Source organism: Rana temporaria, chromosome 9 (genome assembly GCF_905171775.1).
Source record: "Rana temporaria chromosome 9, aRanTem1.1, whole genome shotgun sequence".
Lineage (NCBI taxonomy): Eukaryota > Metazoa > Chordata > Amphibia > Anura > Ranidae > Rana > Rana temporaria.
In genome coordinates, this window is record NC_053497.1 from 127,282,574 (window position 1) to 127,299,053 (window position 16,480).

The following is a 16,480-nucleotide window of genomic DNA, read 5'->3' on the forward strand; positions in this document are numbered from 1 at the left end:
GGGGGGGGGGGGTAGAACCGTGTATAAAAGTGGTTGCAGTTCCTAAAATTTGCACTTCAAATTAATTTGGATTGTTACGTTTTCATTTTATTCTGAAAATTGTGCCCGTGTCCATGTATATTGGACCTAACTGTATGTGTGATATATTATATCTCGATCATTTTTTTATTTATTATTATTTATTTCTTCACCACTGTTAGGCTGCATTCACACCTAGGCGTTTTTACGCCCGACGCTGAAATACGCTGGAGGGGTGATCAACATTGTCGGCTATGGAGATGGTTCACATCTCCATGCCGAACGCCGAAACGCCTGAAGCTCAAAACAAGTCCCGGACCCTTTTTTCAAGCGGCGTTCGGCATAGCCGACAATGTAAAATTACCCCTCTGGCGTATTGTAGGCTAAAAAACGATGCGTTTTGTCGTGGCAAATCGCACTACAATATGCCGCGTTCAGGTGTGAATGCAGCCTTATTGTAACTGGCTCACTGCTTTCACTAGACAAATGAAAAGGCATCCCCAGGTGTGCACTAAATTACAGATTTAATCTTTGGTGAGATACAGGGAGCTGGCTGCAATTCTACAGGCACATGGGGAGGACAATTTTTTTTTTCTATTACAAAACCGAGATGAACGTAATTACACAAGACAGAACATCCCCCACCTAGTTTCAGCAGGTGTACAGGCATGGCCTATCTCCGAATCTACACAACAGAAGCAGGCAAAAATCTGTAATGACATTTATGAAAATCCCTGAAATGTATATATTTGACCTGGAGTGGAAAGTATTTTTTTTTTTCTTAAGTATACTCAACAAGAGTACATAAAAAAAGTGTCCCAAGTACCACAAAGGCTTCCCATTACTGGCCCAAGAACATGGGCAATACCCAAAATATTTACACACACATATATACATTTAACACACCAAAATATACAACCCTCCTCCAACTGCAAATAAAACTTAAAAATATATAATAAAATTGTATATATATATTATATTTTATCAGCTTTCTGTAATACATAACATAAAACAATTGCAATCTTTACCAGTTCCCTGAACGGTTTCCTCCCAAGAAACAAGTTATTAGGGCATGCCATCACTCAATATGGCAGCCAAGATTGGCATCACATTATCACAAATGGTTTGGTCTGAATTACTACGCATAGTGGTACTGGTACCGTGTGAGAGGAGATCTGGCAGAGCCTGAATACCTTTTATTAGCAACACGTTAGTAAAAGGTTTTAAATTAGGTCACTGTTGCTGCTTGACAAGGCAGAGCACTGTTTGAATGGAGCTTTTTACTATTAGACATATGGAAAATGTCAGCGCAGCACTTGGTTTGTTTGGACCGGCTTGGCCCAAACAAACTATTTAAAGTAACAGGAAACATGGAAATCGGATTTAATCTGCACCAAACAAAATGTGATTAAAAAATAAAAAAATAATAATGACTGGGCAGCAGCATCCCATGAATGTCTGGAAATCACATTAAACAACCATTAATTAAAAAGTAAAATAAAAAGCACCGCCTTGTCAGTGGTCAATAGATGAGCTGGAGCTTTCTGTGAAGCACACAGGGAAAAAGTGAGAGCAAAAAAGTAAAATTGCTTGTTACAATTTAATGGCTCGATCCATCGAAACCTGATGTTCCCAGCTTTGGAGGGTGCCAATGGGTTCAATCACCATCCAGAACTTTGTGTCTCAGCGATTCCAACAGGGAGATCATACTTCAGAGTTGCCAGCTTTCCCTGAGGCCACAGCCATTTCAGAGGAGTCGTCGTCTTCTACCTCCTGGAGTAAGACTCAATGGTACAGCGAGAAAAGGTGGCAACATCTTACAACTTAAAATCTAAAAATTCCGAGGACGGGTCATCCAAGCAACCTCCAACTACAACTTAAACATCAGTTAGAAGCAGGCTAACCCTTTAAGCAAGCAAGATATATTGACAGCTTTGTAAGGGTTTGCTCACAGTGTTCCCATATAAAAACAAAGGGACGGCTTGTGGGACCATATATGTCCAGTTTGGGGTAGCAGGTCATTTTCTTCTAATTGGTTCATGGTGATAATTGGAGACATGTGCTTCCCCTTCCTGAGATATCAATCACATTAAAAAAGTAAACTTATACGACTTTCACAGAGCCCTCCCCAATGGTCGCTTCATGAATCCAGACACTGGAAGATTCATTAGAACTGTCAAGAACCAAAGTGCTGGATGAGACAGACTGGAAAAATCTGCCTCTTGTCGACTACACCTATTCATATTCCAGATACAATTATCGGCTCATTGCACAGCTTCAAGACAAACGGCCTTTTATCTACAGCAGCTTTAGCGGATGAAAACATCTCACTTGGACCACCAGGGAGAGCACTTGCTCAGTCAGAGACCTAAACACGGATCTTGTGCTAGGAAGTCCAGATTGGAAGGGGATGAGCTTCTGTATTGAAGACAAACTTGTCCAAGTTCAAGAGATCCACATCGTCGGAGAAAAGAAGGAACAAATACTTGAGGGTCTCCCCAAGGAAAAAACTCTCCATCTTGTCCCGGGGCTCAGGGTTGATGGGATTTTGCACATTGTTGATGGAGGTGTAGCCACCAGATGGAACCTGGTAAAGAATAAGATCATATTTTAGTACAAGTAACAAGTCTTCAGAAAAAAAAAAAAAAAAACACTGTTCTGTTACTAAAACCACAACAAAATCATTGTGTATACACCAGTAAAGCATGCCGGTTATACTCACTGTGGAACCCAAGGGTTTAATTCTCTGCGTTGTGTAAAATGGCTGTTTGAGCCTGTCTTTTCTGATCCTCCTTTTACTGTCCCCAAACCACCTGCTGATAGTACAGAACCTTGGGGGCACTCTGGGCAAGTTGTTAAAGCTCAACCCTTTTTATTGTTGCAGACAGTCATAAAACCAAGATCTTTACTAGCTACCTACTAAAAACACGCTCGTAACGCTTTTTGGTTGCAACAGTCTTCCTCACAGCACACAGCCGAAAAGCGTTAGCTTGCTACTAGTGTGTTTTAGCAAGTCGCCGATAAAGAATTGGATTTTATAGACTACACCAAGTGGCCAGCTTGAGGTTACTTTGGATCTGATCGCCGACGTGCGGGAGCACTACAGCCGGGGCACTGGTCCTCAGCTACTAGAAGCTAAATCTGCAGCTAAAGCGGTTCTCCACCCTAAAGTGAAGTCGCGCTGATCGGCACCCTCCCCCCTCCGGTGTCACATTTGACACCTTTCAGGGGGGAGGGGGGTGCAGATACCTGTCTAAAGACAGGTATTTGCACCCACTTCCGGCCCGGCATTCACGGGCAAAAGACGGGCATTGCGTCACATCCCGTCGCCCCCCCGTTGTGTGCTGGGAACACTCGGCTCCCAGGACACAGCGGGAGCCAATCGGCGGGCGCAGCGCGACTCACGCATGCGCCGTAGGGAACCGGGCAGTCAAGCCGGAGCGCTTCACTTCCTGGTTCTCTCAGCGTGGATGGAGGGGGGAGCAGCAGGGTGACGAGCGATCGCTCGTCCTCTGCTGCGGACGCCGCTGGACTCCAGGACAGGTAAGTGTCCTAATATTGAAAGTAGGGTTGTCCAGATACCGATACCAGTATCGGTATCGGGACCGATACCGAGTATTTGCGGGAGTACTCGTACTCGCGCAAATACCCCCGATACCTAAATAGAATACTTCCCCCCCCTTCCCCCCCCCCCCGCCGCTGCATCGCGCCGCCGCATCAAGGGACATGGCTAGAGGGACATTGCTGCATATGTGAGGGACATGCCTGCATATGTGAGGGACATGGCTAGAGGGACATGGCTGCATATGTGAGGGACATGGCTAGAGGGACATGGCTGCATATGTGAGGGACATGGCTGCATATGTGAGGGACATGGCTAGAGGGACATGGCTGCATATGTGAGGGACATGGCTAGAGGGACATGGCTGCATATGTGAGGGACATGGCTAGAGGGACATGGCTGCATATGTGAGGGACATGGCTAGAGGGACATGGCTGCATATGTGAGGGACATGGCTAGAGGGACATGGCTGCATATGTGAGGGACATGGCTAGAGGGACATGGCTGCATATGTGGGGGACATGGTTGCATATGGGGGGGACATGGCTGCATTTGGGGACATATTTAAAAAAAGTATCGGTATTCGGTATCGGCGACTACTTGAAAAAAAGTATCGGTACTTGTACTCGGTCCTAAAAAAGTGGTATCGGGACAACCCTAATTGAAAGTCAGCAGCTGCAGTATTTGTAGCTGCTGGATTTTAATATTTTTTGGCGGAACATCCGCTTTAAGCTTGAGTATTTGCTGACAATTTACTGGTCATAGGTGAACTGCAATTCTGGTTGGTCAGTCTTATGATTAACACACCCCTGTTACACAGTTTAACCAGGTTGGTGACCACACAATTTACTGTCACAGAAGTGAACTGCTTGGATAATGAGGGTACAGCCCTATAGCAAATAAGTATTGAATCCTGTGCTTGCCTGCTTCCCAATTCCATGCTGACAGCACTATATGCAAAGCAACAGAACCTTAAATGGCTCACCCATCCACCCCGCCCCCAATTATCAGTTCTAGGATTGTGGATAAGGCAGGCAAGGGAATAAAACATTCCAAAATACTTGTAGTAATAAAAACGTGGCAAAATTCTATGCTATGTACAGTATAAACGGAGAAAAAAGAAAAAAAAAAAAAGAACACGTGGCTTTACTTACCCGTGTGAACTTGTTGAAGTTCTGGAGAATTTCCCAGCCCCAGTCCTGGTATTTGGTGTCACCAGTAAACCGATAGAGATAGAAGAGACTTTCCACCGTTTCTGGTCTTAGCAGGTTGTGCCGGTCTGCCGTCTGCAAAAAAAAAAAAAAAAGACAATATTTGTTCAATATAGAAATTCAAAGCAAAATCACCAACAACTAACTGGCCACACCCCAATTAGATGCTCCGCAGATCTGATCGATCAGTCAAATTTACCAATAACTACGAGACCCTGTTGATTAGATATAAACTGAAACATTGGTTTAGCTGGGATCTTGCACCAGTTATCAGTAAAATTCACTGTTGATCCGTCTTACTTCAACATATGATGCAGAATCAATCTAAACATTGCATTCAAATCTTCTCCATGTTGGTATAGGAACCCGACTACACCGCTGCTGCTACAAACAGATCAAACCTTCCTGTATAAGACTAGCTCTAGGATCACTATTACAATAGTATGTATACAGAATATATTTTTATCAGTTGCCCTTGGAGCCTGCAGTCAGACTGTTCGGTTCCAATAGTGATGCATCTGGCACAGGGCATAGCAAGTATGCAGAACAGGGCTTGTTAGTGTTGGGTGTAACTTTAGGGCTTAAAGAAATAATAAACATGTTATACTTCCCTGCTCTGTGCAGTGGTTTTGCACAAAGCAACTTGATTCCTCTTCTTGGGCCCCCCAGTCGGGGCTCCTGTCCCCTCCCTCCTACTGAGCACCTGCATAGCAAGCTATTGCTATGGGGGAACCCGAGCAAGCTCACTCCCGAGCCGCTGCTCTGTGTGCCCATTCATACACGGATTGTCGTTCTCTCTTCATTGGCTCACCTACTGTGATTGACAGTAGCAGGAGCCAATGGCTCTCTCGACCAATGAGGAGGAAGAGACCTGGGAGAGCCGCTGCTCTTGTGCACATCACTGGATTGAGATGGGGCTCAGGTAAGTGTTAGGTGGGAGGGGCTGCTGCACACAGGTTTTTTTACCATCATGCATAGAATGCACGAACGTTAAAAATCTTGAGCTCTTACAACCACTTTAAACACGGACCAAAGCCTCTTCTGGCACTTTTTGTTTACAAGTAAAAATCTGTACATTATATATAAATATATATATTTTTTAACAAAGACCCTAGAGAATAAATTGGTAATGCAATGATGTCACACGGTATTTGTGCAACTTTTTTTTAAGTGCAGAAATTGCGCTTATTCGTGGAATGGCAACAAACTACAATACTTAAAAATCTCCATAGGCGACACTTTAAACCTTTTTACAGGTTACCAGTTTAGAGTTACAGAGGAGGTCTAGTGCTGGAATTATTGCTCTCGCTTCGATGTTCGCGGCAATACCTCATGTGTGGTGCAAACACAGTTTACGTATGCATTCGCTTCTGCGTGCTAGCACGGAAGGATAGGGCTCTTTAATTTTATTTTTACACTGTTCCTTTCGTTATTTTTTTCACTTTTACAGCAGGTTAACACTGCAGCGTTGTCCGAGATCGGATGCGATTCGCACTGCACTGCAAATCACAACCAATCTATGTGTATTTTATTTAAAAAAATTCTAGACTGGAAGTGAGGTCATGTTGCTCCAGTCCTCCTAGTACATATTTGATCAGAGACGATCTGGTCTCTGTTCACTACTATGGCCAGAAAAGTGGAACATTGGATCCTTTCCCGGGCTCACTGGTAAGAACTGTAAGCCTGAGAAACACCAGCGAGCGGCGGGAGGGAACAGCCCCTCCCACTGCTTCTGAAAGCAATCCAGAGGCTAATCAGCCACTCAGATTTATTTTATGAGAAACAGAATTGCCAACTAAGAAGAAAAAAGGAGGAAGGTTATGGCTGATAGCTTCAGCCATAACCTCAGTAAACCACATGAAAGCCGCAACATATATTTACGTAATGCAGTTGGCAAGTGGTTAATGATCAAAATTATTGGGGGGGGGGGGGGAGAGAATTAAAGCACAGGTTTGTAGGACGACAGTCTACAAAAGTGTGAAATCTAGTTACTATATGATGCACAACCTCCTAAATAAAAAAAAATAAACCTCAACCCAGGACACTGCAGCTTACTGTGGGAAGGTTTCCAATCCAGAGAGCAGCTTTGCAGATTCAAAAAAGGTGTGGGCAGGTGTTGATTGACAAACTACAGGCTTAGAAATCAGTAATGACAATGCCGACAGTCACACCCCTGCAATATATCTTTCATCCCACTGCAATTCAAGCAGGGACAACCAACACGATTGGCAACTATGCTCTGAATTTAGGAGCAGTGCAGCATTGTTACCACACCATCACAGGAATCTGCATCAGGTAGACTTGACTGGTAGGATGAAAAAGTAATTGTGTGAGTTTGCAGGGGGACTAGGAGGAAACCAAGTGCAGACACACTTTTAAGTGTCACAGCACATCATTTTTCTAATGGGAGGCCACAGTTCTACTTTAAGAATAAGGAGTAGTGGTTTAGTGTTAAAAAGGAAAAAACTATACATAAAGGATTTGCAAAACATGATGGATTATGTAAAAAGACAGCACAGTAAACAAAGCTTGCTAAGCATCAGTTTACATGAGGCTGTGACTAGTCCGATAAGAGAAGATCCACTGATGATGTCTCATTAAGTTCTATAAACATAAAATCTAACTTTATCATGACCTTCCTGATCTGCATACCAGTTCTTGTACAGGCTTTTTAGAAAAAGTACTAAAGCCAAATACAGTAAAAACTTGGTTTGCGAGCATAATTTGTTCCAGAAACATGCTTGTAATCCAAAGCACTTGTATATCAAAGCATTTTTTTTTTTTACAGGGTATAAAAGAAGAGAGGCACCTTTAAGTGTAGCAATACATTTCTAAATATTGCACCTTCATTAAATGTAACCATATTTCTACACTTTGAAGCTCCTCTCTTATTTTTATACCAAGTTGTGACATGACGCTACTCTTATATCAAGACATCGCTTGTATATCAAGGAAAAATGTATTAAAACATTTGCAAAACGCTCTCAAACCAAGGTTTTACTATAGAACGATCAGAAGCACCATAGATCAAAAGCTGAACATCGCAGAGGAGCTCTCACCTTGACATCAATGTCTTTTCCCCCTGTTGACCCATGCAGAAAGAAGTGAGAGATCTCTGGGCTTAGGCCTGTATCCATTTGTTTGTACATCTGGTAGCAGGTCTCCATTAAGGCCACAGCGGTTTCCATGTGATCACTAGTGATGCCGTTGTGGGCACCTAATGCCAAAGTACCAGGAAGGAAACACACCAGATGATCCTGTGAGCAGAGAACATTGGAATTACACAGTAGTTGTCAAACAGTTTAAATATTATTATAAAGACAATTACACAGCATACATTAAATCACTGGGAATCGAGAGAGTGTGCTCTACAGCAGGGGTCTCCAAACTGTGGCCTGAGGGCCAGATGTGGTCCTTTGCTAGCCTTTATCCAGCCCTTGGGGCTTTATTCCTCCCATTGATAGGAGGCACCATTATTCCCACTGATACCAACAAGAGAGCACAATTTATTTCACCGATACCAATGATGGGATACAATTACTCCTACTAATAGGGGCACTACTCCTTATCCTACTGACTGCAAACTGAGGCCATATTTATTCTCACCAATGCTGGGCACGGGACATTTTCTACCCCTGCTGGCCACAATCCGGCCCTCCAAAAGTCTGAAGGACAATAAACTGGCCCTTTGTTTGAAAAGTTTGGAGACCCCTGCTCTAAAGGGAAACAAGAATAGTTTTGGGTCACTTGTTTATAAACTTTTTTTTTTTTCGTTTTTAACAGAGTGCAATCGTTACAAAGAATTCCCAATGCATTTTAGATTTTTCAAAAGAGCACAGCATATGCAATGCCATTTTTTAGATCTACCTAAATAACCCGTAAAGCATGTTTTTGTTTATACTCATAGTAAAATCCTTTTTTTGGAATAGATTGGGGGAGACAGAAAATGTTTAACTTTCGAGGTTATGCTTCCACCTACAGAAGGATTGGAGACCTAATGGATATCACTACCACCCCAGACGAAGTGCTGTGTCACGAAACGCGTCGGGGGAACTCCACTGCCGCCCTACCTTGTATACAAGAGCATTTTATCTCAGCTAAATGTAAGTGTGATGGCTGTAATAAACCTTTTAACGAGATTACGCTATGTGGCCACTTTTCTTTTTATCTCAACAGGACTGTCACAGGGTTGTTTGATAAAAAAGACTTGTTTTTGAACAATAGCATTTTGCTATTTAAAGTGTGACTAGTGTTGTTCCTTATATACCACCGGACACTTATATCTGCGTTACAAAGCACTTGGATGCACACAAGCACTTTATTATTAATGTTTTAATTGACATAATTATTGTTTTTATTTTGGTTATATCACATCTATGTCACACACGTCACATTAAGAGTAGGTTCACACACGGGCGGCACGACTTGGCAAAGCGATCTCAAGACGACTTGAGAGGCAACTTGCAAAATTACTTCTGTATTGAAGTCAATGCAAGTCGCCCCCAAAGTCGTACAGGAACCTTTTTCTAAAACGGAGAGACTTGCGTCGCTCCTATTAGAACCGTTCCATTGAATAGAGCGGACCGCGACTGAGTTGCCTGAAAGGTCGCCCCTGTGTGAACCGGCTCTAACACTACATGTGTTTGTTTTAGTCTTCAGCACGCATTTATTGTGTAATATTCCAAAGCGCAGCGTATAATTTAAAATTTTTGAAAAAAAAAATAATTTGCAGGCCAGCCCTGGAAAACGGCCTCCCACTACCATCCTGCCTCGATTTTGACTTCAAGAAGAATTTCACAGTTCGCACAAAAATCTGATATTCTCTCTTATCACTTGAAGGAAACAAAGTCAAAATTCAGTACTTCCAAAAGCAGTCGAACTGCAGGGTGGGTAACAGACAATTTTTTTTAGTAGGCCCAAGAACACAACAGAAAACTGGGGACTGCCTTCAGTCTAAAGGGCCACCTGAAGGACCCAACATCCACCTGGTAGAACTGAAAATGAAAATGTGAATAGAAGTCCAACCGGCAGCCTTGTAGATCTGGGAAACAGTTGCTTGATGCCAAAAAGCTCAAGAGTCCTTTACAGATCTAGAAGAGAACGCTTTGACTGGCTAAGTCAAACCTGAACCTGATCCTCAGCGATGCCCCTATTCCTTAGAGCCTGGGCTTTAACAGCCATGTCATTAAAGACAAGTACTGTGAAGCAGGATGGCAAATTGGTCCTTCAGACAGATGATCCCGACAGTGCCCACCGAGAGTCTGCCAGGAGTCTTACCAAGCTGGCTGAAGACATTACCTGAGTGGGTCTGGAGCAGTGAGGATCACCAGCATGCCTTACACGATCCTACGAAGCAGGTGAGAAGCAGGTGAGAGAAGTTTCAGGGGTATAAAGGCATAGATAAGAGCCATCTACCGTTTTTTCCAGAGGATCCCTGTACCCGGAGACTAACCTGTCTGGTTTGTTGGTAAACTTGGAGACCAAGAGGCCCACATACATTGTCCCCAACACAGGTCCTAGAGCACCTTTGGGTCTAGTGACCACCACCCCAGGTCCAGGTGCTGTCGGCTAAGGAAATCTGCTTCTCAATTGTCTGTCTTGGATTCAGATGGCAGACAAGACTGGAGGTGAAGTTCTACCCAGGGGCCACCTGAAACAGCAGGACAGTCCCACCCATCTCATGTATAAAATTAGACAAGGAAATCACATGCTTTCTTGATGCTGTATGGCACCAAAGACGATGTCAGCACTCTGTTCCACAGCATTAACCCCTTTCATAGCAAAAAAAACTCAAATTCTAAGTCATGGCAATTGTCACTGGACCTAGAACGCGTCATCCAGCCGTTTACCAGAATGAAGTTTGGAAATTGCCCTATGCAGAACTCAGTACCCATAGGCAATTTCCAGCCTATCCCCACAACGTCCGTTCCAATGGCGTCTGGACAGCATTAACCACTTCCATAGCAAAAAACGTCAAGACCAGAAAAAAAAAAAAAAAAAAAAGAAGATCTTTGGACCAAGCGCCGGGAGGTGCTTCTTTTTCTTTTCCATTATTTTTATTCAGAAAATTCTAACAAAGATCAACATTTGCCATTGTAATTGGAAATAATTGTACATTAACAAATCGGTGAAGATTCGGTTGCATCACTGATAAGCCTATATGTAAGTGAAAATTCATGCATCATCATCCACCTATCAGATTTATATGAGAAAAGTCGAAAGCTAAACCGAAAAAAAAGGAGGAACCGTAAATATACCCTGTAGAACTTACAAGATGTAGGATTAACATCGAGTGACAAGGTTTAAAAAAAAATGTTCTGTGTCTTCCCTACTTGTCTTAATGAAAGTGTACAGCGCTTGGGGTGGGGAGATGCATATATCGTATATATAATATAGTTATAATTTTGAAGCCCCTCATCTTGCTTCAAGTAGTACACAGGTGTACTCCAATGTGTAGCATAGGGAACCGTGAGGGGCAAATCCCCATCCCACTCTGCTACCACTATTAGAAGCAACATACTAACTTAACTTCCACGTGGTCCCAGGGACCATAATTGGTCCAATGGCCCATTAAAAGGCAAATTCAGATTGAGAGAGGAGAAAAGAGATAACAGAAAGAAAAGTAGAGGGTAGTGAAGGGGGTGTACTCTGGCCGTGGAGAAGAGTACTCCTGGGCCAGGATGTGCTTCTTTTTCAATTTTACTTCAGATACAGGGCAAATTCTAAGTCATGGCAATTGTCACTGGACCTAGAAAGTGTTATGCAGCTGTTTACCAGAAAGGAGTCTGGAAATTGCCCCATGCAGAACTCGGTACTCGTGGGTCATTTCCAGGCTATCCCCACAACGTCCGTTCCAATGGGGTCTGGGTCAAAAGCTTGCTAAACAACCATGCCAGATAGATGCGGTTGAAGGAAACATTAAGAAGAGTCTTGACTGGTGAAGAAAAAACCAACAGTGAAAAAAGGGGACTAGAATAAATGGGCTAGTATTTATATATTACTATAGCAGAGCTGGGGAATGGATGTGCATCCTTCCTGGTACAATAGCTGCACTGTTAATAGAAAGGTTATACTGGCCTTGCCTAGTTCTTATTGTTTGCCAGTGTCCACTCCTTATGTAGGCAGCAGTATAACCTAAAAGGTTAAAGACTGTGTCCCTCAATGAGAAGACACAGGTCATAAAAGGAAAACAAGTATGAAACCACTATACATTCCCTTTAAACTCCAACCTGACACCTAGGTGGTACATGTCAGGGTTTTGCATCGCTAAATTAACCTGTTCTTTTCCCATGCAGGCCAAAGCAGACGTTTTACATATTTCTGACCCTACCAGCCCATACTTGCCTTACCTTTACTCACTTGCCATTCCAGCTGCAGGATGCAAAGGAATGCAAATTCAGTACAATCTCGTAGATACAACTTGGAGCTTACACAGGGCTAAAGACTGTATCCCCACCCCATGTGATGTGTGAGGGTTGGGTGCCTGAGTAGTCAATCACCAGCACTGTCACATAGAATGAGGGGATCGAGTCACATGCTCCCCCTTACCTGGAAGTCCTGAATATGTTAGAGTCTAAACACAGAACCGCCGCGTGTGCTTTTGGTGGGGACAACATCAAAGTGAACTGTTGCTTTACCTTGTATTTGCAATGTATAGCTCTTATTTAAGGTCATATACACTTGTATATGAAATTTTGGGGAAACTTTTTCTCAAAGTATCCATACATTTTTCTGCTGAATATGAAGAAAGTTCACACAAACAGGAAGAAAATTCAAACTCCATGCAATAGGATTACTAAGGATAGTAAAAAGCAGATACCCAGGTTGATGGCAATCAGTACTATCATCCACTACATAACGTATGGATGAGGGAGGAGAAGAAAGAAGAGAGAGAAGGTTGCGACTCAAACAAGCGATTTAGAAACAAACACAAGAACATACCATTTTTGGGCTGAAGTGGCCATGAGACAGTTCACCCACAAAAGTCAATCCACTGGGCTGCGACTTCCGGAGCAAATTCTTCTTAACCCCCTCAATGGCCTGCATATAGTCCTCCAAGAACCTGCAAATAAATACCCAGACTGTGCTATGAAAAGGAATTATAAATTTACCAAAATCAGACTAACCATAATGATCAAGATACCTTGCATCATTATTTTACAGGGCTAGACAACAGCAATATGACATGATGATGCCCAATATTTTATTGCACATACAAAAAAAAAAAAAAAAAAAAAAAAAAAAAAAAAAGAATCCAACAATGGTAAGGGTAGAGAGGCAAACAAGCAACAAACAGGATCACCAATTGAAGCAGAGGTGACACTGCAAGTGACATCACAAACCGTAAGGCACAGGGAACTGTACACAACTTAAATGGAGACCGGAAGCTCCATCAGTAATACTACCACATATGGGGGGGGGGGGGGGCACGCACAGATAGGGGCAGTAGAAGGAATAGGGCATTCTAGAACCTAAGACACTGGTAAAAGGTGGAAGAGAAGAGTAAAGCAGACATCCCATGGGGGTCAGCCAATTACAAAATACAAAGGAAGTCCATCTAAACCAGTGTTTCTCAACTCCAGTCTTCAAGGCACCCCAACAGGTCGTGTTTTTAGGCTATTGTGCACAGGCGATTCCTGAAAATTCTGAAAACATGACCTGCCGGGGTGCCTTGAGGACTAAGGTTGAGAAACACTGATCTGAACGGTCAAATGGAGAGTAAAGGATGGTCTAAATTTCAGTGGTTGTTATAGGCTATCCAGGGATGCCAAATCTTTAAAAATCAGCCATAGGTGTTAGTAAAAATGGATGGTGAGCTTCTCGTGGACCATGGTTGATGCCCAATAAATTTACAACTGTTTCATAGACCGCGAAACATCCTGTCCCCCAAACAAACAAATTAATGGCTGGGGTGCCTTTATTAATGAGACACTTTAAGGCTACATTCACATTTGTGAGGCGTGGAGCATGTTGGGCATAGGAGGTATACAATGTCTACAGCAGCAGTCCTCAGACTACATGCCACTGGCTGGTTATGGTCTGCAAATCCCCGCATTCAGGAGGGGCACCATCCCTTCCACTGACCATGGAGTGTTTTTTTGTCACTGCCACTGACCAACACTATAGGAGCCTATCCCCCCCCCGCACTGGCAGCTGGGTATTTTTTATTTCCAGTGTGAAGGTTATGTCATACGTTCAATAAAGCAGGGACAATTTGCCCTTTGCTTACAAAGTTTGAGGACCTCTATGCCTAATAATGTCTCCTAATAGACACAAAGCAAAAAAAATAACCTGTATTGCCATCTGAGGTGAGAAAATTTACTGTGCCGTCCCCAACAAACATAGCAAGACAACAAAATTGTTAGCTTTCTTTCTATAGGATGCTTACGTTGTCTCCTTCTTCCCACTCTGGAGCCACTGCTTCAATAAGTACTCATAATAGCTGTCAGCTCGGGCTCCCAAAGTGAAGACTCCAAGGTGGCTGAACTGCCCACTGTTTGTGTTAATAAACATGGGTACCAGGCCTTCCCGTTTTCCAGAGAGAGTATGAACATGCTGGGTGACATGGTCCACCACTTTCTAGAGACGAAATGCATATTAGAAACCGCTTTAAACCATCACCGAAAAAAGCAGATGATAGCTTTTAAAAAAATAAATGCAAAATGTACCTTAAATGTTTCATCTCCTGTCAGTCGGGACAACTCCCGAAACTCCAGCTGGACACTGGTGACTTCAGCCACTGTGCTGTCCGAGGTCCAACGTGGTGGATGGGCGGTTCCTTTCCCAATGTTCACATCAGAGTAAGGCACCTTGGATGGGGTGTTGAAAGCTGGCAGAAGGCGTGTGCCAATGTCTTTCTAAAGTTACACAGAAGATGGATTATAATGGGAATGGGTGGAGAAGTCTGAATTATTAAACATTTTAAGACTTTTTGCTCACTCTGAAATCCGGAGCATAAATCTGCATTCCTTTAAAGCCAATATTCCATATATACCTACAAATCACCAGAAAGTGGCAGGTCTCACCAGAAATTGCCTGCAAAGTCTCAAGAACATTTCTCAGGTCTCTTCTCCTCACAAAGCCAAATAAACAGGTTTAACCCAACTTGACAATAGCTGCCAGCAGTTGTTACCTCCAGACTTGCAGGAACTGCTGTGCTTTCTGAACAGAAAGCCCAGCATGCAGGTATAATAAAAGGACATACTCTGTAAACAAGTATTTAACCACTTAAGGACCGGACCAATATGTTGCTAAATGACCCAAGGGGTTTTTACAATTCGGCACTGCGTAGCTTTAACAGACAATTGCGCGGTCGTGCGACGTGGCTCCCAAACAAAATTGGCGTCCTTTTTTTCCCACAAATAGAGCTTTCTTTTGGTGGTATTTGATCACCTCTGCAGTTTTTATTTTTTGCGCTATAAACAAAAATAGAGCAACAATTTTGAAAAAAAATGCAATATTTTTTATATTTTGCTATAATAAATATAAAAAAAAACTTTTTTTTCCCTCAGTTTAGGCCGATACGTATTCTTCTACCTATTTTTGGTAAAAAATAAATAAATCGCAATAAGCGTTTATCGGTTGGTTTGCGCAAAATTTATAGCGTTTACAAAATAGGGGATAGTTTTATTGCATTTTTATAATTTATTTATTTTTTTTAACTACCTATGGCGGCGATCAGCGATTTTTTTCGTGACTGCGACATTATGGCGGACACTTCGGACAATTTTGACACATTTTTGGGACCATTGTCATTTTCACAGCAAAAAATGCATTTAAATTGCATTGTTTATTGTGAAAATGACAAGTTGCAGTTTGGGAGTTAACCACAGGGGGCGCTGAAGGAGATTCGTTTCACCTAGTGTGTGTTTACAACTGTAGGGGGGTGTGGCTGTAGGTGTGACGTCATCGATCGTGTCTCCCTATAAAAGGGATGACACGATCGATGCAGCCGCCACAGTGAAGCACGGGCAAGCCATGTGTAAACAGCTCCGGGGACCGATCGCCGCACTCCAGCGGCGATCGGGTCCACGGGACCCGCGGTCCCGGAGCTTCGGACCGGGTCGCGGGAACGCGCCCGCGACCCACGGCTGGGTACTAGTAAAGGACGTACATGTGCCCAGCCGTGCCATTCTGCCGACGTATATGTGCAGGAGGCGGTCCTTAAGTGGTTAAAGTAAACCTGTTGGGAGTTCTCACGTCTTAAAGTGTCCCTTTCATTAACAGCGGGCATCTCAAGTGCTGGCTCACACCTCTGCAGATACACTCTGGCCTGCCTCCTTCCAAACTATGTGCTTTCTATTGACCCACAAGGCCACTTATCGCATTTTGTGGCCAACTAGAAAAGGTGAAAGGAAATGGGCCAGGGGGGCAAACACAAAAGTACCGATATCATTACACTGTACTAGACGCTGAACTAACTGGCACAGACAGACATGACAATTTAGGAAAAAATGTGACAAGCAATGGAATAAAACAGTACCGCTTTATCCAGGAAAAGAGGGTCTTGGGTCAAGTGATAAGTGCTCAGCAGTCCTCCCAAAATCCGAATCGTACTCTCGAACAGATTGACATCAACATTCTTATCAAACGTCAGCTCGGTGGCCACCCACGCTCGGGCTTCCTGAAACTCTAAGACCACAGATAATCAGTAACGGTAAACTGATCTCAGGCCAAAATATGATACAAA

At 43.2% G+C, this 16,480-nt stretch overlaps 1 protein-coding gene across 2 annotated transcripts in view; it reads right to left on the reverse strand.

Moving 5' to 3' along the window:
* Window positions 1-685: 685 nt before the first annotated feature.
* The window catches only part of MAN1B1 (mannosidase alpha class 1B member 1), a 46,794-nt gene continuing 30,999 nt past the window's right edge, over window positions 686-16,480 (reverse strand). For both annotated transcript variants that reach the window (XM_040324457.1, XM_040324456.1), the window contains 7 exons: window positions 16,274-16,422; window positions 14,460-14,648; window positions 14,180-14,370; window positions 12,733-12,853; window positions 7,851-8,048; window positions 4,735-4,866; window positions 686-2,605 (listed from right to left, as the gene is read on the reverse strand). In XM_040324457.1, the coding sequence (XP_040180391.1) occupies window positions 2,405-2,605; window positions 4,735-4,866; window positions 7,851-8,048; window positions 12,733-12,853; window positions 14,180-14,370; window positions 14,460-14,648; window positions 16,274-16,422 (1,181 nt within the window). In that variant the 3' untranslated portion in view covers window positions 686-2,404. The remainder of the gene's footprint in view (window positions 2,606-4,734; window positions 4,867-7,850; window positions 8,049-12,732; window positions 12,854-14,179; window positions 14,371-14,459; window positions 14,649-16,273; window positions 16,423-16,480) is intronic.